Source organism: Leptidea sinapis, chromosome 27 (assembly GCF_905404315.1).
Source record: "Leptidea sinapis chromosome 27, ilLepSina1.1, whole genome shotgun sequence".
Classification (NCBI taxonomy): domain Eukaryota; kingdom Metazoa; phylum Arthropoda; class Insecta; order Lepidoptera; family Pieridae; genus Leptidea; species Leptidea sinapis.
The window spans coordinates 11,941,502-11,967,685 of record NC_066291.1 but is presented as its reverse complement, the minus strand read 5'-3'; the positions used below and the strand labels follow the sequence as shown (position 1 = coordinate 11,967,685).

At 37.8% G+C, this 26,184-nt stretch overlaps 1 protein-coding gene across 1 annotated transcript in view; it reads left to right on the top strand.

Annotated features, from left to right (window-relative positions):
- Positions 1–2,537: 2,537 nt before the first annotated feature.
- Positions 2,538–26,184, top strand: part of LOC126972621 (transcription-associated protein 1) — a 111,001-nt gene continuing 87,354 nt past the window's right edge. Inside the window, exons 1-12 of the mRNA XM_050819466.1 lie at positions 2,538–3,020; positions 5,142–5,447; positions 9,927–10,121; positions 11,902–12,068; positions 12,505–12,740; positions 14,867–15,071; positions 15,234–15,419; positions 16,962–17,241; positions 17,955–18,173; positions 18,478–20,289; positions 22,110–22,308; positions 25,350–25,585. Coding sequence (XP_050675423.1) covers positions 2,874–3,020; positions 5,142–5,447; positions 9,927–10,121; positions 11,902–12,068; positions 12,505–12,740; positions 14,867–15,071; positions 15,234–15,419; positions 16,962–17,241; positions 17,955–18,173; positions 18,478–20,289; positions 22,110–22,308; positions 25,350–25,585 — 4,188 coding nt within the window. The 5' untranslated portion in view covers positions 2,538–2,873. The remainder of the gene's footprint in view (positions 3,021–5,141; positions 5,448–9,926; positions 10,122–11,901; positions 12,069–12,504; positions 12,741–14,866; positions 15,072–15,233; positions 15,420–16,961; positions 17,242–17,954; positions 18,174–18,477; positions 20,290–22,109; positions 22,309–25,349; positions 25,586–26,184) is intronic.

The following is a 26,184-nucleotide window of genomic DNA, read 5'->3' as shown; positions in this document are numbered from 1 at the left end:
TTATTGAGATTCTAGTGCTTGTGTAAGAATAAACGGGGCATACACTGAATGGTTTAATATCGAAAAAGGTGTTAGACAGGGATGTGTCACCGTGGCTGTTTAATCTGTTCATGAACAATTGCTTGACAGGTTTAAAAGAGAATGACAGTGGGTTGAGAATGAATGAGTTACTCGTCAAATTTTTTCTCTATGCTGATGACCAAGTATTACTTGCATCTTCAGCCGAGGAGTTGCAAGAGATGGTAACTGCTATGAATGGAGCTTTTGGTAGAAAGGGAATGAAGATGAATGTAAAGAAGACGAAAGTGATGGTGCTTGAAAGAGATGAGGTAGTGACAGACTGCAATATCGTGATTGGAGATGAAAAAATTTAACAGGTGAATGAGTTTGTGTATCTGGGTTCTAAATTTACAAGAGATGGAAAGTATGAGAGTGATATTGAAAGAAGAGTGAATGCAGGAAACATGGTGAATGGAGCTTTGCACTCCTTTATGAACAGTCAGAAGGTGTCTAATAAGGCTCGTTTGGCTGTGCATGAGGGGGTGTTGGTTCCAACACTCATGTACGGAAGTGAATGTTGGGTATGGCAGAAGAAACATGAAAGCAGAATAAATGCAGTTGAGATGAGAGCGTTGAGAAGTATGATAGGAGTTAAACTGAGTGACAGGATAAGAAATAGTGAGGTAAGGAACGTTGTGGTCTGAAAGAAGATGTTGTGACAAAAATTGAGAAAGGTATGCTGAGATGGTTTGGACATGTCGAGAGAATTAATGAAGAACGATTGACGAAGAAAGTGTATAAGGCCAGTGTGAATGAAAGTGTTGGAAGGGGTAGACCTAGGCGGACGTTTCAAGATCAAATCAGGGACGTCTTGAAAAAAGGCCAGGTCAAGAGTACCCTAAACCGGAGAGCATGTATTAAAGGAATAATGAAAGTGGACGAAGCGAAAGAAGTATGTAAGGATCGTAGCAAGTGGAAAGAAGTGGTCTCTGCCTACCCCTACGGGAAAGAGGCGTGATTTTATGTATGTATGTATGTATTTAGTTGTTCTCTAATGTTTATTATAAAAATACTACACCCTAGGTATTTTGTAAGTATAGGTATAATTTTATAAACGTTAAGGGTGTCTGGCAAGGGGTTGGCACGATAGTAAATACCGAAAAATCGCACTTTATTCTTAGATATATTTAGATCGGTATTTTTCACCCCTTTAATACCGATTACCTGCCAAAGCCACGTCTGGCAAGGGGTTGGAACTATCAAAAGTGTCTGGCTAGTGAGGAAGCATCATCTACTTATTACCTAACTATTATATATAAAAATCAGCTTTTATACTATGACGTAAGTAAAATTATAATTTCGTGAACATTAAACGATTCTTATCATAGCTAATATGCACGATTTATATTTCTAGGATCTATAATGCTACGAAGGTATTACGTTACAGGTTAGATATACGACATTTATTTGAATTGAATTGATGTTGTAGCTGTACCTACAACCAATAATATCAATTAATACAAATGTCTAATATCTAACTTGTAACGTAGCATTATAGATCGTAGAAATAGTAATCGTGCATAATAACTGTAATTCGTTCTGAAAAGAACCTTTTTTTTATATAACGTAATATTAGCTCTGATAAGAACATTTTATTTTATATAACGTAATATTAGCTCCGATAAGAACCATTTCATAATGCTGCACATCAACTCATAGAATCATACAGATCACCAGTAGTCATCTCATGGGTGTACGAGCATCGTCACGTTCTCTCGACGATCGCAGATATACTCACGTAATCAGTCATATGCTCCGCGTTACACAACCGCACAGCAAGGCCGAGCGTCCTCGACTGACAAGTGAAGCGTCGGGACTCGGGGGTCGATCGCTATTCATGCAATTCTAATCAATGAGCAACAGAGTAGGTGCGGAATGCTCATTGACATCGTATGATCGAGCTTCGACGCGAGTTTACACAAACTGCGATAGCATTAGTTTTAGAGCGAGATAGAACACATAATATTATTCTCAATTCTTATTGAATGAAACGTTTTACTATTGGTTAAAATGTAAGCAGTTAGTATTGGTGTGTATTTTCTGAACTTGTAAATATTTTTTAAGAAACGATTGTAATTGGGTAATTAGTTTTAAGGGTTTTGCATATATATTTGTAACTTTCAAATAAATCATATCTTCCACATATTCCTCACAGTCAAGCAGTTGTTTTATTTAATCGCCAAACGCTCAGTCTCTAAAATGTTATATGTTGTAGGTACAGTTTCAACTGGTTGTTTTTAGTACGTGTTTCATACATTTTCAAGTCTAATATAATCATTGATACAATAAAACGGCTTGATTTCATACTTTAACACCTATTATTAATCGACCACAGCCATTCAAACGTCCGCGCAAATACAACTTGTAGGGCTTTTATTACTACTCCTCCCTAACCTGGCAGAATCGTTGACACCCATTCTACTGAGCCATTATTTATTTATAAAAAAAATATGCGAATACGAAAAGACTTCATCAAATGGTCGCGATTTTGTGTTTGCACGTTTTTCAAGAGTATCTAAAATCTAGACGAGTAGTTTATTAGTAATACATATTTTTTTTTAATTTCTTATTATGAGGTTACACTGTTACAGTTCAATTACAACTACTTCTTTAGAATCAGTGTGTCCTGAAACGTTCTTATACTACAATTTACACTTTCCCTTGCATGTTTTGAGTCGAAGTCTCCTTGCTACAGATTGAAGCAAATGGACCGGCTTAATTCATCTAAAATGATTTGGTTTCAATGCGCTCAGTTGTAATATGTAGACTTAAATTGGACCGGATAGTGTTATTAAAAATATCGATTTATAAAAATGATGGCTGCAATGGCATCTGGCGGTCCAGGGGACCCGCACACTCAAATGAACACATATCGTAGTTATGTGACTATGTTAGCAGACCCTGGCGCAAAAGATGAAATAAAACTTAAGGCTGCTCAGGAGCTAAGTGAAAATTTTGAGGTAAGTACTACATAAAGTAAGTAATACATAGGTAGTCAATTTGATTAAGAATATGTTAAAAAACCCTAACAGCTGAACATAGGTAATTACTTTAAAATTACTTTATTTATATATCAATCCAATTAGATACATTGTTTTTCACAATCATAATGTTTTAAATAGGCTTATGGTGGTAGTAGTAGAGTTTATGTGGTGTATGCCACAAGCATTACTTCTCATAGGTTTAGTAAAATTCTTAAAGTTTAGTTACAAGCCAGATCATTTATTGTTCACATGATTCCTTTTAATATCTCACTTCCTTCCATATATTAAAAAAAATTGCAACCCTTTTTTTTATTAAAACTATATCTTTGTGAGTGTATTGTACTTCGTCATCAATATCTGCATGTCACTTGACTTTAAAAATTAGTGAAGTATCATCAGCATACAATACAATCTCATGGAGTTATGTCTGCCCTGCTCTGCATTTCTGCCTGACGAGTGCATGTTTTTACCGCTAATTCTTAATTTTGTTGCAATTACAGATCATTTAATTGAATTTGTGTATTGTGAAGCTTATTTGTTTGATTCTAACCATCAAGACTATTCAAAAAATATATATTTAAAAAGTTATAATGGGTAACCACTTAATTATTGCCGAGAAATTAAATGTTTTTCATATAATGTATGTTGAACAACCTCCGCCTCAGCTTACAAAATTAATTTTTAAAAGTATCTTGTACTGTAAAAGCATATCTCGCTCACCTCATTCTTATTCTATGTACTCATTTTACTCATGAACTAGAATAATGTGTAGTGTGGCAGCATGCGTTTGTGGCCTATGTCTGCCTCGCCTGCCCTGTGCTGTGCTGCGTCACCTGCGTCTCTACATATGCTTAACCCAATAGTCGTCTACGGCTGTGGCCAAAACAGTCTGTGTATCCATTAGGGACTCATGAATGCTCATGAGCGAGCAATACGTGCGAGATTTGTTTGTCACCTGATTCACCGATCTCACCTTTTAGAAATGGAGAAACATAAAAAAAAGAAAACATATTAAGGGTTATTGCGATCGAAATTTAATTTTTTTAAGCTTTCTAGAGACACTGAAAGATAATTAAATATAAAGTGACTTATTGATACGCGATTATTATGAAATTACCTACAAACCTTGTGGCTAGGTTTCGGTTGATGTTGATAAAAACATTTTACAGCAAATCGGCTAAATATTAGAACATTAAAAATTTGACTTCCCTGAGATGAAAATCTAAAACATCTGGGACCCTGTTCCTGTCAGTAGGCAGTTGGCTATTAAATTGCTACAGACTTGAGATGCAAGTTATTCAAGCATTTGAGTTCTCTACCCCTTGCGTCTGTCTGGAACCGTTCCTCGATTCCCAATGCCATTTGGGTAATGAGTATAGTATAACATGATATAGAACATGGTATAAATCTTAAATTTTAGTAGGCTCCTATGTGTGTCTCTGATGTGTGTGTTCGTGTTTCAGCTTCACCCTTATTTGGAACTAGTGTATTCATGTTCCAGGTAGCTATTTTAAGGGCTGTTGTTTTACCAATTTGTTCACAAGTGTAGTCATGAGACTTATTTGGGAACTCATTTGTTATAAGGGAAAATATTTTTTTACAATCTTTGAGTTAGAATAGTTGTTTGTTGTATATTTAATGTTCTTGTTTTCGTTCCTCATTCTTTCTGAATTCTTTTGAAGTCTTTTGGTTCTTTAGAAGTCATAATTCTCTATCCTGTCCGGTGCAGCTCAAAGAAGGACATTTTCAAGACATATACTGTTCATAGTGAACTTTAAAAAAAATCTACAAATTCTTTAAAATTGAAAGAAAATAGATTGTTTCTACAGCTTACTTCATAAGTTATTTGATTCAATAAATGTACCTACATATTTATTTAACATTGACTGCAAATATACTATACTGCTAATATACTATCACATCAAGATATCTCTAAGTTTAAATTTTATCTATTATTTGTATTCTGTGTATGTTAGTCTTGTTAAGTTGTAAACACAGTAAAATGAAATATTTCACATTTTAATTGAAATTTGTCTTATTAGGATTCCTCTTGTATTAGACATATGCTATGCATAAAGTAATGAATTTAAATTTCAGGTTATTCTCAGTTCACCTCAGTATCCACAGTTTCTTGACCACTCACTAAAAATATTTCTGAAGATTTTACAAGAAGGCGAGCCTCATTTTATTGCTGAGTATAACATTCAGCAAGTCAGGAAACTAATTTTGGAAATGATACATCGCTTACCCATAAGTGAAACACTGAGACCATATGTGAAAAGTATTCTCATATTAATGCTAAAGTTAATGGAAATTGAAAATGAAGAGAATGTGTTAGTCTGTTTGAAAATATTTATGGAACTCCACAAACAATACAGACCTGCTTACTGTGCTGAAGTTGATGTAAGTATCAAATAATAATTTATACAATAGCTACTCGTGACGAAGTGAGAACCGGAGTCATCAGGCCTCCGGTTTAAGCAACTAAATACAAAATATGCATGTTTTTTTCTATGAAAATTTGCTGATCATAAGCAAGTCAACTCCTTGATTCTACAGTCAATGTGGTTTTCAATACATTTTATGATAATATTATAAATTTCTTATAAGCAAACAAAAATTACTGATCAGTGAAACATTATTGTGTTAATATTAATTACTTAAAAAAAATAATATTGTTTAGTATTATTTCTGTCTCTTAACTGTAACTTTTTTTGTCTATTTTTCAGTTTGTATTCATATTTAATGACTTTTATTATTATTTTAATTTTAAAAATAAATGAGTGTTATTATATGAGAAATGCTTACTCATATCCAATAAGACTTCATGCCACTTCATGATTATTGTGAAATACTTCAAACAAAATTTTTTATTAATATTTTTTATTTGTTACCTTTATTGTAGTTATTTATTGAAGTAGGCATTATTTTGCTGAAATCCAGTTCCAGTATAAGATGATAAATATGTGCATGTGGCAAAAGAAGGAAGGCAATGTTTTGTTATGATAGTCGATGAAAGAATGAAAATGAAAGTAGTGGATACTAGAGCCTATTGTGGACCAGATTTTGGCACAGATCACTATTTGGTAATTAGCAGAATTAGTGGTTTGCTTAAACACTGGCGGCACAGAGCAGAATGGTTAACTACTGAATTAGAATGTATAAAAGTGGAAAGATTGAAAGATCAGTGAGTAAAAGAGATTTATAAAAATCAATTGAGCGAACGACTAGATAAAAGCTGGAGTGATGTTAATGAGGAAAGTATGAATAATGTATGGTCATATTTAAAACCAACATTATAAAATGTGCTGAAGATATATGTGGTGTGAGTAAAAGAAGGCCAGTAAAATGCCAGAATGCCACCTGGTGGGAATCATCCCACAAATTGAGGAAAAGAAAAAAGCATGGCTGGATGTCTTAGCAATAGAAGCAACAAATAGTGTGAGTGGCGGTATAAATGAAGATAATGTTAAAAAAATCAAATACAAATATTATAGATGCGTGAAAGCGAAAGTTAAAGAATGTATAGAGAGGAAAAGGTGAAATATGAGGAACGATTCGGTGCAAGTTTCCGAGATATGTATTGGTTGAGCTAATGAGAAGAAGTAGCAAGAAACTGATTGCCACTCTTTAAAGGGCTCTGATATCTATGTACAGGGATTCTGGAGCCTGTGTTCGGATTAGTGGTGCCTAAACGGGCTGGTTTGATATCTCCAAAGGTGTCAGACAAGGTTGTGTAGCCTCGCCTTGGTTGATGATCAACCTATTCATGGATGATGTGAGAGAAATGCAATCTGGAATCAATATGGAAGGGTTGTTTGTTAAGTGCCACTTTTACGCCGATGATCAAGTCATTTTTGCATCATCGGCGAATGTGTTGCAACAAATGATGGAGTGCTTGAACGAGAGCTTTAAAGCGAGAGGTTTGAAAGTGAATGCAAGAAAGATGAAAGTGATGGTATTTGAGAAGGATTAACGGTTGACTGAGTGTAATATTACGATTGAAGATGAAAGGGTAGATCAAGACGGAAGATATGAAGGAGATATTGGAAAGAGAGTGACTGTGGGAAACTGTAAATCGGCGAGCAGCTTTCGTGTTACCCAACTGGAACACGCAAGTTCGGATCGTTGTCGAAAGCTGCTCTTGGTAACTTCAACCAGCCGTCCCTGCCGCCGTTGCACATGAGGAATGACACCCTGGCCCATACGGCAAAAGAGAAAGCCGATCTCCTGTGCGCTCTTTTTGCCTCCAACTCGACTCTTAACGACAACGGAAAAACACCGCCGACCATCCCGCAGTGTCAGAGCTCTATGCCTGAAGTACAGTTCAGACAGAAAACTGTTAGGGCGGGCCGAAGGACAATTCTACAATCGTGCTTAGAACGTGTGCCCCTGAGTTGACGCCCGTGCTAACGCGTTTATTTCGGCACTCGTATACAAAAGGCGTAGTCCCTGACTCATGGAAGTCAGCCCTTGTCCACCCGATCCAAAAAAAAGGAGACAGTACGGATCCGGCAAACTACAGGCCTATAGCTAGTACCGCCAGCTCTTGGTATACCTAGAGGGTCACCAGTAGATCAACGACCGACATTACGGCTTTCGCCATGGTCGGCCGGCAGGTGATCTTCTGGTATACCTAACACATAGATGGGCGGTGGCTATTGAAAGCAAGGGGGAAGGCCTGGCAGTTAGCCTGGATATAGCGAAGGCCTTTGATCGTATATGGCACAAGGCGCTCTTCTCAAAACTTCCATCATTTGGGCTTCCCGAAAGCTTTTGCAAGTGGACCTCTAGCTTCCTCACTGGGCGCAGGTCGTTGTCGACAGATATTGCTCGAACCCTAAGCAAGTGCACGCTGGAGTACCCCAAGACTGTGTGCTACCTCCCACTCTGTTTCTTCCGCATATCAATGATATGTTGGTCACCTCCAACATACATTGCTATCCAGACGACAGCACTGGTGATGCCGCATACACGGGCCATGTAGGTCTCTTTCGGGAAATCGTAGACCAGTGCCGGCAGAAACTTGGGTCTTCTATCGAGTCCTCTCTTGAGAAGGTCTTTTATTAGGTTCACTAAACGGGATAAACTCGAAGTATAGTATAAAAACAGAAAAATTCGTTAACATGTAGGGGCGAGTGCCTCCTTCTGGAAGTGAACACAGTATGCTTTTAAATGTGTTCTAGATTTTATATAAAACTAAAAACATTAACTTAAGATAGATTTTTTTTTTATGGAATAGGAGGACAAACGAGCGTATGGGTCACCTGTTGTTAAGTGATCACCGCCGCCCACAATCTCTTGCAACACCAGAGGAATCACACTTTTTTTGAAGGTACCCATGTCGTATCGTCCCGGAAACACCGCACAAGGAAGCTCATTCCTTTGCTTTCCTAGCTTTGTAGTACGTGGAAGAAAGCTCCTTGAAAACCACACTGTGGAGGACCGCCACACATCCAGATGGAGAGGTGATATCCTAACTTGTGGCGTGTCGTGCTAAGGTGGAATTTATGAACACAATTCAACCCCACAGTCCCCAAGCCAATAATCCGCTTTTTCTAGCAGAAGTCTTCTGAACCTAGGGACTGACGGATTGAATATGTGTACCTTCTGACAGACTTCATTATACAGAGAACAAATGCGATATAAACTAGAATGTTGATCATAATTTGTGCGTGACTTGATTGAGGGTATACTGAACGTTTTCCTATAAATAATAAGGCTGCAATGCCGTGGGACAGCCAAGGTAATTTTACTTAATAATAGAGGACTGTCTATGTGGCCATGAATCAGTTTGTGTAAAAAGACAAGGTCTGACACTTTCCTACGCTGTACAAAGGGCGTCATGTCAAAATGCGCAAGTCTATATTCGTAGCAGTCTAACTGACGACACAGATTACTTGAATATGAGAGATGATATAAAAATTTGGACTGTACCTGTTCTAACCTCTTAATGAACTTTGTAAGAAGGGTTCCACACCGGACTGCAATACTGTAAAAGACTACGCACGTAGCTGTTAAAAAGTATCTTTGACATATCAGCGTCTTTGAAAAATTTAGTTTGTCGTATCACAAAACCTGAAAGACCAGATGCCTTTTTGGAAATGTAGTCAATGTGCTCTCTAAAATCTAATTTTGTGTCAACCATGACGCCTAAATCTCGCATTGTACAAACTTCTGTAAGTGGACACGCATTTATGGAGTAAGTAAGTAGTGAAGAAATTCGTTTTCGAGAAAAGTTTAAGTAAAAACATTTTGAGGAATTTAAGACCATCCTATTTCTAACACACCAATCGCAGATCGAATCAAGATCACTTTGTAATATGATCGTATCTTCTGTAGATCGAATTTCTCTATAAATCTTTAAATCGTCTACAAAAATTTTAAATAGTAAATTGAACCTTGTCCAATTTAACCCCCAGAAGACTCAAGTTTGCGCGTTTACCACAAAAAAACCCCATTTGTCGTATCACCGCTCTTCGACAACACTTCCCTTAAAGCGTCGCAATATATAAGACAAGTGTGTGGGCAAGTCGGTCGCGGGTGACCTCGTAGAGCATTCGTCGACCAAATTGGGGACGTTTTGAGAAAAGGTCCAAAGCACCCGCAACCGGGGAGCATTTATAAAATGAGTAATGAATGTAGAGGAAGCGCGTGCTCTGTAAGGATAGAAGCAAGTGGCATTCTATTGTCTCTGGCTGCCCCGATGGTGAGTGTGTGAGTGTGTGTGTGTGTGTGAGTGAGTGAGTGAGTGTGTGTGTATTAAATTGTTTTATAATATATCTGGCTCGTACAACAAAGTCTGTTGTTCCCCTTCTTCAACGGTAGGTATTATATCTGGATTCCACTGGACTCAATTTGTTACAAAATTCTATGTTCCAGATACATAAGTTTTTACAGTGGGTTAAAGCAATCTACGTAGATTTACCAAATCATTTACCAAAAATATTTGAACCAAGGCCATCAATCAGAGTGAAAGACTTGTCTGAAGTAAACATAGAGCAGCTACTTCAGGAGACTTATACAACTGCACCTATTCACACCGAGAAGAAGTTACTGGACGGAAGTGTTGTAACGGTACGATAATATATTTGTACATACTTTACAAATTTCTCGGCGGTGTTTTTCGCCACAAATTCACCATAAATTTGTAACATTTCACCGTAAGTGCGGCCGCTTGTATTTGTTTTGTTTTTTCATACGTTTATCATCACACGATTAAAAACCGCTGCGGCTTTTTAACGGTATTGCGGCCGAGGTCTTATACATGTTTATAATATTATGTTACTTTCTTTGATTAACTCGAGTGTTACACATTTTTTAAAACACTTTGTAAAGGATTAAAACACGGTTAATTCTAACTGTGTACCCCTTGAAAACGTGATCTGGAAAGGTCTCAAAACATAGGATTAATTCAAAAAATAATAAAAATGTAACTTTTACTTAAAATGTATTGTAAATACACAGTTACCATTAAACGCGTTTTAATTCTTTAAAAAGTGTTTTATTTGAATGTTACTTTCTACACATAATAAAGATGGAACTATATTATATGTACAATTTGTTATTTTGGAATTAATTACACAAATAAAATTTATAAACGTTGTGGGAATCGAACCTGCGACCTCTCGCTTGCCGTGCGGGTCTCTCTTTGCTCTTCCACGGAGCAAATCGTTCGAATGACGTATCGTTGATAAATCTTGTCTATATGTCTTGTTCAACTCACAGGTTGTGGCTTCATTTAAAGGATCTTTACAGTTGATAACCTGCTCAGCCCCAACATTTGCATATTAGGAAATTGACTTGAGATGTCACTCTTGCAAAGTTAAACATTTTTATAAATTTTATTTGAATATATTATATTAAGTACATGGACAGTTAATTTGGAACTGATATTCTGAATTCCATAAAATTATAATAATAATAATTATTATTATTTATTTGCATAATGTGTGTATACAAGTTAACAAAAAAATCCTATATGAATCAACAGATTAGCCAAATAGGGCATGCAAATTACATTAGCTCCATGTCATTCTATAATAATAAAATTCTAAGATTACAGCACATTATATTTCATTGTTACATTATATTAGCATCTACACAAAATATACATGTCATATACATATTATGTAGTCAAAGTTAAACACAAGATTAGAAAAAAAGAAAATCACAAATTTAAAAAGTCGGATACAGCATAAAAATTGTAACCAATTAGCCATTGATATAATTGAGTTTTAATAGGACTGATATTCAACATTTCAATGGCAGTGGGAAGTTTATTAAATATTTGAATACACATGGCATGACAATTTTTAGTAAACAAAGTAGTCCTGGGTGCTTTTTTGTAAACAATTCTATTTGGATATCGTTGGTCGCGGTCATACATTTGCTTGGCAGTGGTGAAAAGATATTTATGTCTCTTTACAAAAATGCTTATTTCGTAAATGTATAGGCACGGCAAGGTTAACAATTTTAGTTTAATAAACAGCGGTCTACTCAAATCGCACGGATATATTTTTTTTGTGCAATAAATGCTTTTTGGATGTTTACGCCATTACCCCAAATTATAAGACCGTATCTCAAGATGGACGCAATATGAGCATGGTAAGCTGACAGTGTGGTACCTAAATCTGTAATCTTTCGTAGGCGCCTCAGGGCATAAACAAATTTATTTACTTTATCTATCTATCTATAATTTTAGCGTTGTGCAATTAAAACTGTAGTATTTATCTGCAACATAAATTATTATAGTATGTATTTCTCAAATTATACTTCTATTCACAACCATATTCTTAACATTATAATATAATATGGTTTATATTTTATATGTACTATGAATATGTGTTTATTTCAGTATAATTTAATACCAAGATCTGTAATATCACTAAAAGTAATTCAAGAGCTACCAATCATAGTGGTCCTTATGTATCAGTTGTATAAACAGAATGTTCATCAAGAAGTAAGCAACTTTATACCATTGATAATGGACACTATTACACTACAACCGACAAACACTCTCAGGTATGTCATTTTACATATTTTTATGTTTATTATATATTACTATCAAGAAATACTTTACTTAGTGTTTTAAGAGAGTTTCTTATAGCTTAATCATATATTTACACAAAATGTTTACAAATAGAGCAACAACCAGGAGAGAGGAGACATTTAAAGTAAGTGTAAGACGGGGAATTTTACGAGATATTTAATTGATAGAAAAGAATGCATTAGAGGATAACTAAAGAATAATATATTGTTGAAATTGCAGGCTTATGTGTAATCATGAATTTCTAGAACCATGGTTATTTCAGGTTCCAGAACTCCATATAATTTTTCTTTGAAGGATTTGGTTGTTTTAACATGCTTTTTATTATTTTTTATTTATTTAGAAGGTTACCTTGGTTAGGTTAGGTATTTAGATTGCAAATAGTCAATTATCATTCTAAAATATTTTCAGGCAATCATCAACATTTAGCAAAGAAGTATTTGTTGACTTCATGGGTGCGCAAATTAAGACTTTGGCTTTTCTAGCCTACATTATAAGAATATATCAGGATACTATAGCAAACCATGCTACTATGATGGTCAAAGGAATCATTGGGCTTTTAACATCATGTCCACCTGAAGTTGCTCATTTGAGAAAGGAGTTGGTGATTGCTACACGACATATCCTTGCTACCGATTTAAGACTAAGTATGTTGCTTTTATATATTAATATAAGGTATTATCTAAATATGTAATCTATTTGTGTAAAATGTGTGTCAATACTATTATATTAAATATATAAAAGAGATTTCCACTGGTGATTGACTCATCACGAAATCTCAGAAACTACAAAGCCTACAAACTTGGAGTTTGGAAGGTAGGTACTTTCTAGGACGCAGGTCTCAGCTAAGAAATGTATTTGAGAAACTGCTCCCCTAAGGGGGTGAAAGGGGGGTCCCAAAATCCTACGTTTTTGAAGTTAGAGACGTAAAAATCGTAATTTAGGTTACTCGCTATAAATAATGAAAATCTGTACCTATATGTTAACTTGGAAAATATCCCCTTAAGGGTGGTTAAATAGGGGATGAAATTTTGTATAGGAAAGTTTTAATTGTTGTTAAATTGAAGTTTGGTAGGTTTTTTTAGAGGGAGTATTGAAATGTTTGGTGAAAGTCTTATGAAGTTCAGCCTTAGTGGTATTTTTTGTATAGGTACCTATATAATTAAAGTACCTTTGAAATCTACGGCTTTCGATGACAAAATTATTAAATAAAAAATATTGTTATACTTTAGTCATTTAGAAGAGGGATTGCTTGATGGAGTCAAGACGGCTCATTCTGCTTTCAAATTACCTTTGAATCTGAACACATGCTTCGAGAAGCCAAAATAATTGTATGGGATAAGTGTACTATGGCCCATAAGAAAGGCATCGAAGCTCTAAATAGGACTCTACAAGATATAAGTAATTGTAACTGACTTCGGAGTCACGGTACTATTGACTGGTGATTTCAGACGTTGCCTGTTGTCTTACGATCAGATGAAATGAAGGCTTGCCTTAAGTTATCAGTTCTATGGCCTAAAGTTAATATTTTGTCCTTAAAAGTAAATATGGGTGTTTTTCTACAACATGATCCAAAGGCGGAGGAGTTCCCCAATTTGTTGCTAGTCATAGGTGATGGAATTATTTTTGAGGAGGGATGTAAAATATACATTCGCAGTAACCTTGGTCATGTGAGAGATCTGACTAGCTTAACGGACAGAATCTACCCAATATTGGCGCTCCAATTATTCTAATGCGCAATCTAAACCCTCCAAAACTTTGCAATGGATCCAGACTTCAGGTCAAGACCTTGCATAAATATGTGATCGAAGCCACCATTTTTACTGGCGTCAAACAAGGGGAAACAGTCTTTATCCCTAGGATTCCCTTGATTCTATCGGATTACCAATCTGAATTGAAACGTGAATCTAGCTGGTTGCATAGCCAGTTGTATGTGACGTTGGAGCACGTCACATAGTCAGTTCACCAGATTTTTCTTCAACGGAAAGAAGAACAATAAATGTTGTTTACAGGGAAGTTTTAAAAAATAGGGCTGTCAATTCTTTTTTCCGTACCATCAGATTATAAATTGCAATTTAAACAAAGCAACAATTTCTGGTTGAGAAATTATGGTACTCGATAATCTTATTGTAATAATACAGCCAGAATCAAACTTTGAAAAAAGCCGGTATACATCTCAGAAACTGTTTCTTTCACCAGTTGTACCTACGTGCAGGCTTATAACAATATGTAAATTGAAATTTTGTTTACGGGGAAGTTGGAAAAAAATAGAACAGTCAGCTTTTTATTCCAAAATAATAATTTAAATTGCGACTTCTTTAGGTACCTATGGACTCTGAAGTGCGGTTTTTACTAGCGGTAGGACTTTTGTCGATAAGTTTGATTGCCCTTCTAGTAGAAAAATAATTTCAAAGGAAATCAGAAATTATGCTCGGACGAAGTCGCGGGCAACTGCTAGTTAAATTATGAAAGGTTTTTTGATGAAGTTTGTTTTATCAGTAGATGTCCATTTAATTATTCTATGCCTTGTGCATATGCAGAGAACTGCAGTTACGAAAGGAAGCTTAAAGTCTCCCTTCTCTTTCACTGGCCTCACTACACATACTGTTTCTATTTCATTCTTTCTTACAATAATTATTGTGACTGGTTATGGTTATAGTGATATGTAGTAGAGCTAAAATAAAATATGTTACATATCATTTTCAACTGTTTTGATTAGGTTTGTTTTCTAAGTAAATGCAGAAATACAAACAGTAATAACTTTTTTTTCCAGAATTTGTCCCTTATATGGAACGGTTATTTGATGAGAATGTCCTGTTGGGTGGGGGCTGGACCGTGCACGAGTCATTGCGACCACTTGCCTACTCGACTCTAGCTGATCTGGTGCACCATGTCCGGCAGCATTTGCCCATCACTGACTTAGCAATAGCCGCTCATTTGTTTTCCAAAAATGTTCATGACGAATCACTTCCTACCAGGTAAGCAACACAATTTCATTATTTCTCAACCTAAAAGCAACAATATTGCTAGATGATTTAATTAAAATTGTACACTTTCTAAACTTGATATAGTTAAATATTTTTAAATGTATATTAAATAACTATATAATGTGCATATTAATATGTTGTAATATTTTACAGTATACAAACAATGTCGTGCAAGCTGCTTCTGAACTTAGTGGACTGTATTAGACAGAGATCCGAGAGTGAAAATGCAGGAAGTGGCCAACCACAAGGGCGTCAGTTACTAATGCGTATTCTGGAAGTGTTTGTGCTCAAATTCAAGACCATTTCCAAGCTACAATTACCAGCCCTAATGGCCAAATAGTTCGTATATTAAAGTTTTTTTAACTATCAAGTAGTATATGTAACTCATATGTAAAGTATTGGTTCAAATCAAATCAAAATAATTTTATTCATGTGGGTCAAGGTATTGACAGCTATGAATATCAAAAAAATATTGTTCTTATTGAATCTACCGCTACTTCGTAAAGGGTTGAGCTAATGAGAAGAAGCAGCAAGAAACTCATTGCCACTCTTTTATATCAAGATTTACATTTCCATCGATTTACAAATCATTTCAATTACAATATAATATGTATAATGATGCAACAAACATACTTTTTTTCTATTCTAGTATAACTTTTTGAATAAGGCGTGTTTGGCCGCCTTCTAAAAACGGCTACTTCCTTTTTACTGTTATTACAGGTACTCATGACATTATGTTATTTATTGGAGGCTGACTTTTCTACCCAATTGCACTTATCCGTGGTTATGATGTCAAAGATAAAGCGTAAAACTCTTGACCAATTGACACTTGGCACTAATAGTGGCCCCATCAATCTGTCTACACTTCGATTATTTCGTTTTCACTTTGCACCAATTCGCGACACACAGCACTAACAAAATCCGCACACGAGTGTGATCTTATAACTTTATTTGTATGCCAGAGTGTGAACACTGGATTACAAGCTTGCGCTAATCTAAAACCAACAATAGTAATAATGACCTAATCTCTCCTTGTCAGCTACTGCTATTGTAGTGTGTTGTATCTTACGGTCAAGAAACCTTCATCTCAATGTTGTTGCCTAACGAATCGTATTCGTTTCTGTTACTGAATGATTGGTTCAAATACGCCTCTATATATACAAATAAGGATTATTCTCAAATGTTCTCGAACAGTCTTAGGTACCTACTACACCGAATATTAAGGTTTTCACAGCCTAGCTGTTTCGTAAACAGGTACTTTATCCACTTCTATAACTCTCGCGAACATTCGACGTTCTATATCCAACATATAATATGAAAGATTAAATTGACCTCAAAATCAGTCTTTGAAAAATTCTTTTTTTTTAATACAATAAGGGACGAAACGAGGAGGACATTCAGCTGATGGTGATTGATACGCCCAGCCCATTGCAGTGTCGCTCAGGATTATTGAAAAACCCAAAAATTCTGAGCGGCACTACAGCTGCGCTCGTCACCTTGAGACATAAGATGTTAGGTCTCATTTGGCCAGTAATTTCACTAACAACGCGCCCTTCAGACCGAAACACAGAAATAGGCGCCGTTGTGCACTCATATTCTAGCCGGTAATTTTATTTTCATCATCCACGTTTCTTGTACGTTGCACTATACAACAATTTTAAGAAAAATACGGTTGGTAAGGTAAGCAGATTCCCGCGGTTTTCTCATATTTATTGTTGATATAGTTTTTGTAGCCATATCTCAATAATTTTCTATGTATATACTACAAAAAAATACGTGTTTGTACCAAAGATAATTTCGACTGTTGTTATAAAATAGTAAAATATATTTTATTAAATATCATAACAGTTTACTACATTCATGTTCATTCTATTCAATCAGTAAACAGTCATCTCCTGCACCGAACGCAACTCCTACCAATGGAACAGCACCAAGCACCCCGATAGCGACTACGCCCACCTCCTCCTCAGTAGAAATCAAATTAGAAGACGAAAAGGCTACACCCGACTTTCTAGATGGCCTGAATAAAGCTGAGGAGAAATCCAGGATTGGTTTCCCGACATCACAGATGGGGAACTTAAATGTTGGCGATTACAGAACATTAGTAAAGACGTTGGTCTGTGGCGTTAAGACGATCACATGGGGCTGTGCTTCCTGCAAGGTAGTCGTGTACTTCATTTACTTTACATTTACCATTTTGTTGACTTCTACATTTAAATGATTGTATGAATACTTGTTGATTTTCTTGACAAATCGAAAAGCCTCATCACCTAGTCCCAGAGCTCCAAAGAATTAGTTTTTGATAAAAGGCATTATTGCTAGGCTAGCGCGCACCGAGTATAATATACATCACAATCGACCTGTCGTAAAGCAATACGACCCGGTTCTCATGCATCTACGATATCATTATAATAACTTCAGATCATTTATACGTCTCGACAGAGTCTCTTGCTGTTAGGCAACGCGTGACAAGAGGCCAGGTTAATTACCTTATTGTGCACGACAGCTACGTCTTACACTCGCGTTATGTCAGTCACTTTGTTTTGGTGTTTGCCGATAATAGAGGCAACTTTCGGCGTGTTCACAGCTGTCACAGTCTATGAAGACGTATAAATGATCCAAGATAATAATAACCTTAACAGTGACTTGTAAACACTCGTGTAAATATACTCACTTGTTTTAAAATCTAATATGAATTTTATCGATCTCTTACTATCACGTGAATTAATGACTACTTCAAACACGATAACTATGAGAATTGACGATCAATATAGCCCAGTGCCTACTGAGCTAGAGGTCCCGGGTTCGAATCCCGGTAGGCCCAAGCATGTATACGATGATTGTGGATGTAAAAAAATATTACAATTGCTTCAGACAACAACGAACGGAGAAGGCACGGCCACTACTACAATAACGGGTCAGAAACAGTTGAGCGCCCGCGAGACCCTCGTGTACATCAGGCTCGTGAAGTGGGGTCTTCAGTCGCTCGACATCTACACTCTGTCGACGCCTAGGCTCCCGACACACCCGCCCGCACAGCTCAATGTGCGGACCAAAGAGGAGAAAGAAGTTCTTGAACATTTCAGTGGAGTTGTGAGTATTCTCTATTTATATGCAGTTATTGTATGTTTCCGTAGCTGACTAATAACAGAATAAAATATAAAATAAGCTTTACGTTCTTTTAAATCGGTACAGGTTGTTAAAATAAAAACCTTGTACTAACAAGGGCCTAAAATTTAAATCATCATTATTATATTGCTACCAGATTTGAAATATTTTTATACGAATTTTGAAATGAAAGCCATTTGTTGATGACGCGACACGATAAACGATAACTTGTACATTGGAATTTCATTTGTATTAAAGATTTATGTCTCATTCCTAATTTTCTTTGCAGTTTTCAATGATGAACCCACAAACTTTCCAAGAGATATTTACCGCCACCATTTCTCACATGGTAGAGAGAATCAATAAAAATACAACGCTTCAAGTCATAGCTAACACATTTCTGTCGAATCCGGCAACATCACCAATATTTGCTACTGTGCTCGTAGAATATTTACTTAAAAGAATGGAGGAAATGGGATCAAACGTAGAGAGATCAAATCTTTATCTCAGGTTATTCAAATTAGTATTTGGTTCCGTGTCACTGTTTCCTACTGAAAATGAACAAATGTTACGGCCCCATTTACATAGTATTGTCAACAAAGCTATGGACTATGCTATGACAGCTAAGGAACCTTATAATTACTTTTTGCTTCTAAGAGCACTGTTTCGCTCCATCGGCGGAGGAAGTCATGATTTATTGTATCAAGAATTCCTACCTCTACTTCCGAATTTGTTAGAAGGTCTGAATCGTCTACAAAGCGGATTGCACAAGCAACATATGAAGGATTTGTTTGTTGAACTATGCTTAACTGTGCCGGTGAGACTGAGTAGTCTATTACCATATCTGCCAATGTTAATGGACCCGTTAGTTTCTGCTCTCAATGGGTCCCACACTCTTATATCACAAGGTCTGAGGACTTTAGAGTTGTGCGTGGACAATCTACAGCCAGATTTTCTTTACGAGCATATTCAACCAGTTAGGGCGGATCTGATGCAGGCTCTGTGGAGGACATTACAAAACAACGAAGTTGCTAGAATAGCCTTTCGAGTACTTGGTAAATTTGGTGGCGGGAATCGAAAGATGATGATCGAACCTCAAAGATTGGAGTATCGCGAAACTGACGCGCCTCCGCCCGCTATACTGACGTATTTCCAAGATCAAGCCAAACCCATTGATTTTGAGGTCGACAAGGTTATAGAGACAGCATTTTCTGCGCTAAAATCCAGTACAACCGATCCGTTTTATCGGCGCCAATGTTGGGAAGTACTGCGATGTTACTTAGCAGCGTCTCTCAATTTAGACGACGATCGCGCCACGCTGCAAAAACTTTTCAACCATCCCAGTTTCACGGAGGGAAAGATTCCTGCACAGAGCGGGCCCTATTATAAATGTTCAAATTCTATTGTTAGAAACACACATCGTACGGCGCTGACGGGCATGTTTGTCGCGGCGGCTATTAAAGAATTGCGTCATCACGTTTTGCCAACGATGGTATCACTCGTCCGTCATTATACTCTAGTAGCAATAGCGCAGGAGGCCGGCCCGTTTGCCGGGTCTGGTGGTCCTAAAGAAGGCCTGGACGCCTTAGTATTGGTAGATGCGATTGCGGTTGTAATGGGACACGAAGAAAAAGAGCTCTGTAAGCCTGGACATCTGGCGCTCGTGTTGATGATAGAGACGGCAGCGACCGTACTCGGAAGTAAGGAACGTGCCTGCAAGCTGCCGCTAATGGAATACCTAGCGGAGAGAATGTCAGCGCTTTGCTACGAGCGCGCCTGGTACGCCAAGCTGGGAGGCTGTATCGCCGTTAAGTTCATGTTCGAGAAAATGGCACCCGAATGGGTGTACAAGCATGTGTTCACGTTTTTAAAGGCAGTGTTGTTTGTGATGATGGATTTAACAGGTGAAGTGTCGTCAGGGGCGTTAGACATGGCCACTGTGAACTTGGAGCGCTTGTTGCGCGTGTGCGTGAACGGCCCCAGTGGACAGAGCGCGGAGCTGGAAGGAGAGGTCGCGGCCGCCAAGAGCCGGGCGCTGCACGATGTGTTACAGGAGCTTGTTCTGCAAGTCACTAGTCCACATCTACTAGTTAGACAACAGGTGACTTTCACATACAATTATATAACACGAGTTTCATCTGGTTTCATTCGGGTACAATAAATTTTTCGATACCGTTTGTTAAATTATTGCAATTTTAAAATTTAAACTACATACAATGATTTCGTGGCCGAACACCTATATACTAAGAAGAAAAATATAGTGCAAAATTGAGTATAGTGTCATGCAAATATTTAATCAAAAATTGGGAAACAGTTGACCCTAAATACCATCCCTGGAACTTCCCGCTAATTCCATAACTAAACGCTTAAAGTGTACTCAGGGTCGCACATTCAATATAGGAAAATAGGCACCGCCTAGTTCAATAAAAACCTAAATTAAAATTATATAGCACTAGTTTTAAAGTTAAATCAGTTTAATTTGGTTCTATTATTCTATAAGCAAACTTCTTTTACCTTACGCTATACCTTTGGTATGCAGTGTTACAGACAAATATTAGGTACACATATATTACATATCTTTGAAAGTCATACGACTACATAAGAAGGTGCGCTGTTACATATCAAATGTTCCAAAAACATGTCTTCACAATTTAACAGCGTAAGGTAAGCTAGCTTACTGGCCTATTATTGGCCCGCCGCCTAAATCTTAATTCGTTAAGTCGCGACTCGCGAGGTAAACAATAATCAATGATCACATATCTGTCTCACTCGTTCCCATGTGCAATAGATTATAATGTTTCGCTCCGCTGCGAAGTGCAAGGCCATTTTGTGTTTATTTGATCCGTGTTTCGATTTTGTGTTTACTGTTTGTACAATGTTAAATTTATGTAACATCATAAATGCATGAAAAATCGACACAGTGATTGCAATAAAATTTCGGTAAAAATGAAAATATCTATATCATAGGTAATTTTAATAACAGAAATATTTTTTTAAAAAAAACCGCGCGTGCCTAGTTATAGGAGCTACACTAGAAAAACTAAACTTTAACGAGTTGTGAAGCTAGTAAAAAAGCGGTTTCAATATTTTTCAAGTGTTTAATATAACATAATCATATCAATATAAAATTGTTTTGTATAAATTAATTATATTACTATTGATTACATAATTTAGGAAACTATACGCGAAACACAAACAACTTCAATGTTTTGACTTCAAAACCTAGCGTCGCGACGTCGGATTAAAGCACAACTAGGACTGGTTTAATCTTCTTGCCTACTTTACCTTGCTAATCCAACCCCTGCATGCCCCTGATTGTACTTATGACGAGCTCCAAAATATAATTTGTGTTATTTTGAGTTCTTCGAGCTTAAAGCGTTATCTGTTGTATGTTTTTAAGTCTAATAAAATTAAATAAAACTCTATTTAATAAATTTTTAAACCGCAACAACTTTGAATGAATGAACCGACTTTCAAAAAAGTTTTCAGTCGATCGGTAAAACCGTTTAAAAAGACATTTTTAAATTTTTTTCGTAGTTTTTAGATTTCGCAAATTTTGTTGATTGTCCAAATTGTATTTAACATCTCAGTTTGGTCAAGCCATTTCGAATGGCGGCAATCGCGATTAAATCGGTCGAAAGTTATAAGAGGTTTACAAACATTCATACACACACACACATAATATATAAAACGTCGAGATCTCATGAACACTCGATTTTCGAAAAACGGGGTAGCTAGTTAGCTACAGTAGTCACAGCAAGTAATATTGGCTATCTTTTTTTATAGTGATTAGAGATTGTCTTATACTATTTAATTTAACCTGAGTGAAGTCAGAGCAAGCAACTAGAACTTAAGGACGTCTTTTTCACAAAAATCAATACGTTTAATATTATATTTACACTGATTATTTTTATCTCGTAGGCAATGAAGTCTTTGGAACTTATAGCTGAGCTTCAAAACAAGACGGTGACAGAGGTGATGGACCCTCACAGAGATGTACTGGCTGAGATCATTCCTCCCAAGAAGCACTTGTTACGTCACCAGCCAGCCAACGCGCAGATGGGGCTCATGGACGGCACCACATTCTGCACTACACTCAAGCCGAGATTGTTTACATTAGGTAATGAACAATTTCATTAAGCCCATCAAATTACTTAAAACTTATACAAAAAGTAATACAGAAAAAACCAATGAGGGTTTAACATATATGCCGCACAACGGAGTTAAGCGAGTACTTTGAAGTTACGGTTATTTTTGTTTGCACATTATTTTAATATTAAAGGCTAGGAAGGCCCGGGTCAGAGGTCCGCTGTCACCATACGAGTGAATGTAGTGTAGTGACGTCACTGGAGCCAGTAACTCCGCTACCGCTCCGTAGTGTCGTATCCACAATATTTCTTTACCTATTTTATTTGTATACAAAATATTATCTGTATACTATTAAATAAAAAAAGATGACGTTCTTCATTCGTATTGATGCTAATATTTTTTTAAAACAGTCTGTTTTCTGATGGTAAATCGACTCTACCAATCAAGCAATCAATTTCTCTTTCCGACTACGTTTTAATTTAAGTCACTTGGCAAAAATAGGCCTCAGTGAATCAGGGCTATGATGACTTTGCCAAGAGGCCTACGAATGGCCTAAACACATCCTTCTGGAATGTGAGGCCAATGCAGCAATGAGGGCAGATTGCCTCAAAGCCCTCAATATCCAGCCAGAGGACCTATCTCACTTGTGTCCACTGAGGATACTGCGCCTCATAAAGATCATAGGCCTGGAGGATGTTATTTAGATACAAATAACAACTCTAACTATGCAAGGGGAAAATTTCTCTACACGTTGTCCAACTGCCTCATCACAACGAACATAGTCATCGCTAGGGTATGCGTCCGCGCACATGTAGGGGGCACAATAGATCTATAGCTTTAAGTGCTTATTTCTCCAATAATAATAATACGTTTCAATTTGCGGTGTTTGGCGTATACGAATTTTAAAACCGTTAGCTCTATAATTTTGAAAAAAGAACATAAAATTTATAAATATTCGAATGTCCAATTTCGCAAAATTTCCCAAGTAAACTTATATAACAAAGCAAAAAATATTTTATTCTAAAATTGAGAGTAGATCAAGTGGAGTTCGTAGGCCTAACCCATACACAATGAGTAGAGATGTGCCGACTAATCGGTAAAGCTGACTATCCGGCAACTATCGTAGTCGGACATTAGTCGGCAAACAATAAACAAACAATTCCGCATGTTCGCTGATTTGAACACCAACGCTGGTTCCGTCGGGCCATTTGGTGACGTCACGATAAATATTCACATTCCGACAGTCACTAGGGCTCTGTCGATGCCCCTCTCGGAACGTCCTACCATTGCCTGATTAGGAGTGTAGTGCCTATCCAACGCCCACGTAGCAGATTAGCAGCGACCGACGTTTGGCACAACAAGTCAGCAGATTAGGATAGGATGCGTTCCTATTTTGCATCCTACCCTTGGGGCAAGGTTTGTTTTCCTTCGGATGATCCCAGTCCCTGTGCCGTTGCAGTAGCCGATGTGCTACTACAGGGCATGGATATTTTTATACAAAGCTCTGTAGTACCGATCGCTGGCAGATCACAGCCCTGGTGTCTGACAGCAAAAAAACAGGCGTATCAAACTTGGGTTGCGGTGGTGGGCTCAAAGGATCCGAACTGGAAAGTTCTAAATTGGAAATATAACCATGCCTCCAGATTCTTTAAGCGGCTAATCGCCCGTGCCAAATTCAAGTACTTTGTCAAAATGTGCGAGCAGCTTCCCAGGTACCCGACTGGACACGCAAGTTCTGGTCGTTGTCGATAGCTGCTCTTGGTAACTTCAACCAGCCATCCCTGCCCCCGTTGCACATGAGGAATGACATCCTGGCCCATACGACAAAAGAGAAAGCCGATCTTCTGTGCGCTTTTTTTGCCTCCAACTCGACTCTTGACGACAACGGAAAATCACCGCCGACCGCGGTGTAAGAGCCTTAACTTCAGACAAAAAACTGTTCGGCGAGCTCTGTTTTCGTTGGAAGTCGAGCGGGCCGGATGGCATTTCTCCAATCGTGCTTAGAACGTTTGCCCCTGAGTTGACGCCGGTGCTAACGCGTTTATTCCGGCACTCATATTCAAAAGGCGTAGTCCCTGACTCATGGAAGTCAGCCCTTGTCCATCCGATCCAAAAAAAAAGAGACAGTTCGGATACGGCAAACTACAGGCCTATTTCTATTGCCTCCCTGCTCTACAAACTCATGGAGAGCATAATAACCGCAGCTCTCTTGGTATACCTAGAAAGTCACCAGTTGATCAACGACCGACAGTACGGCTTAAGGATTGGTCGGTCGACTGGCGATCTTCTGGTTTACCTAACACATAGATGGGCGGCGGCTATCAAAAGCAAGGGGGAAGGCCTGGCAGTTAGCCTGGATATAGCGAAGGCCTTTGATCGTGTATGGCACAAGGCGCTCCTCTCAAAACTTCCATCATTTGGGCTTCCCGAGAGTTGGAAGACGGAGATGCAAGTGGACTTCCAGCTTCCTCACTGGGTGCAGCATACAGGTCGTTTTCGAAGGCTATTGCTCGGAACCGTTCTTCAACAACACTTCCCTAAAAGCCTCGCCTTGTATCGGAATTCTAGGTCTCGAAATCTCGAGCGATTGCCAATTCCGTAACCATATCTGGAGTGCAAAGCCAAATTAGCTTCGAAGAAGCTGGGCCTCATTAACAGAGCAAGGTAATACTTCAAGCCGGCCCACATTCTAGCGCTTTACAACGCACAGGCCCGGCCACACATGGAGTGCTGTCATCTTTGGTCTAGCGCACCCCAGTATCAGCTCGACCTATTTGACTGCGTGCAACGCAGAGCAGCTCGAATTGTCGGGGAAACAGTCAATTGACGTTGCATAGAGGCATCGCTTCATTGTGTGTCCTCTACCGCATCTATGCCTGCCGCCGTATTTCACCTTACACACGAGACGCCACAAGTTAGGATCTCATCCCCACCATCTGGATGTGTTGCGGTCCTCTACAGTGCGGTTTTCAAGGAGCTGCTTAACACCAGCTGCGCAGTACGCTCGTTTGTCCTCGTTTTCCATAAAAAATAATAATATTAAAGCACCTTTTTGTTTTGTCGTTGTTACAGATCTAAATATAAACGAACACAAAGTGTTCTTCCGTGAGTTGTTATCTCTGTGTGAAGCTGAGGACACTGTGCTCGGTAAGCTGCCGTGCTACAAGGGAGTCAACTTGATCCCGCTGCGTATATCCACCCTCAGAGCCCTAGCCACCTGCCACTACATACAGGAGAAGCATTGCAGGGAGAAGATATTCCAAGTGCTGTACAAGTCCCTAGAGAAGAATGACCCTGAGTTACAACAGGTTTGTATTTTATGTTAATGTGATTTGCTAATATAGGAGGCTTTTGGGCACTATACATCGGCTCAAGATTGAATAACTTTAGTGAATAATGTTTTACCGAACCTATTAGATACCCCTTAAAAATAACATAACCCTACATACTGTGTACTAACATTGGTAATAGGGTTTTTATTGATTAACTTTACATTTAAATATTATTTTATACACATCATCTCGCACTTATTAACAACTAGACAGGAAACCCTAAAGATATTGTCAAACAGACAGCGAACAAAAAGCGTGGCGAAGCGTTTTCATTTTGTTATGCATAGTATTGTTTGTATCTAGTCACAAAGAAGAGTCAAAGTAAACCGAATACGCGGCGAACTGTAAGGCGTGTCACGCCAGGACAAACCAACGACCAGCGTGAGATAGTGGTATCAGCTGGCTTTGTTTGACCGACGTAAAACAAAACCAATTGTAAAACAGAGAGTGTCTTGACACGAGTAGCGCGGGTCAGCTACGCTCCGCTCCCCGTTTGCTGAGCCACTGCCTACTTTGTAGTTTGACGTCTCCGCTTCGGTTCGCATTCTCCATGTTCTCAGTTCGGTTTGGTTCGC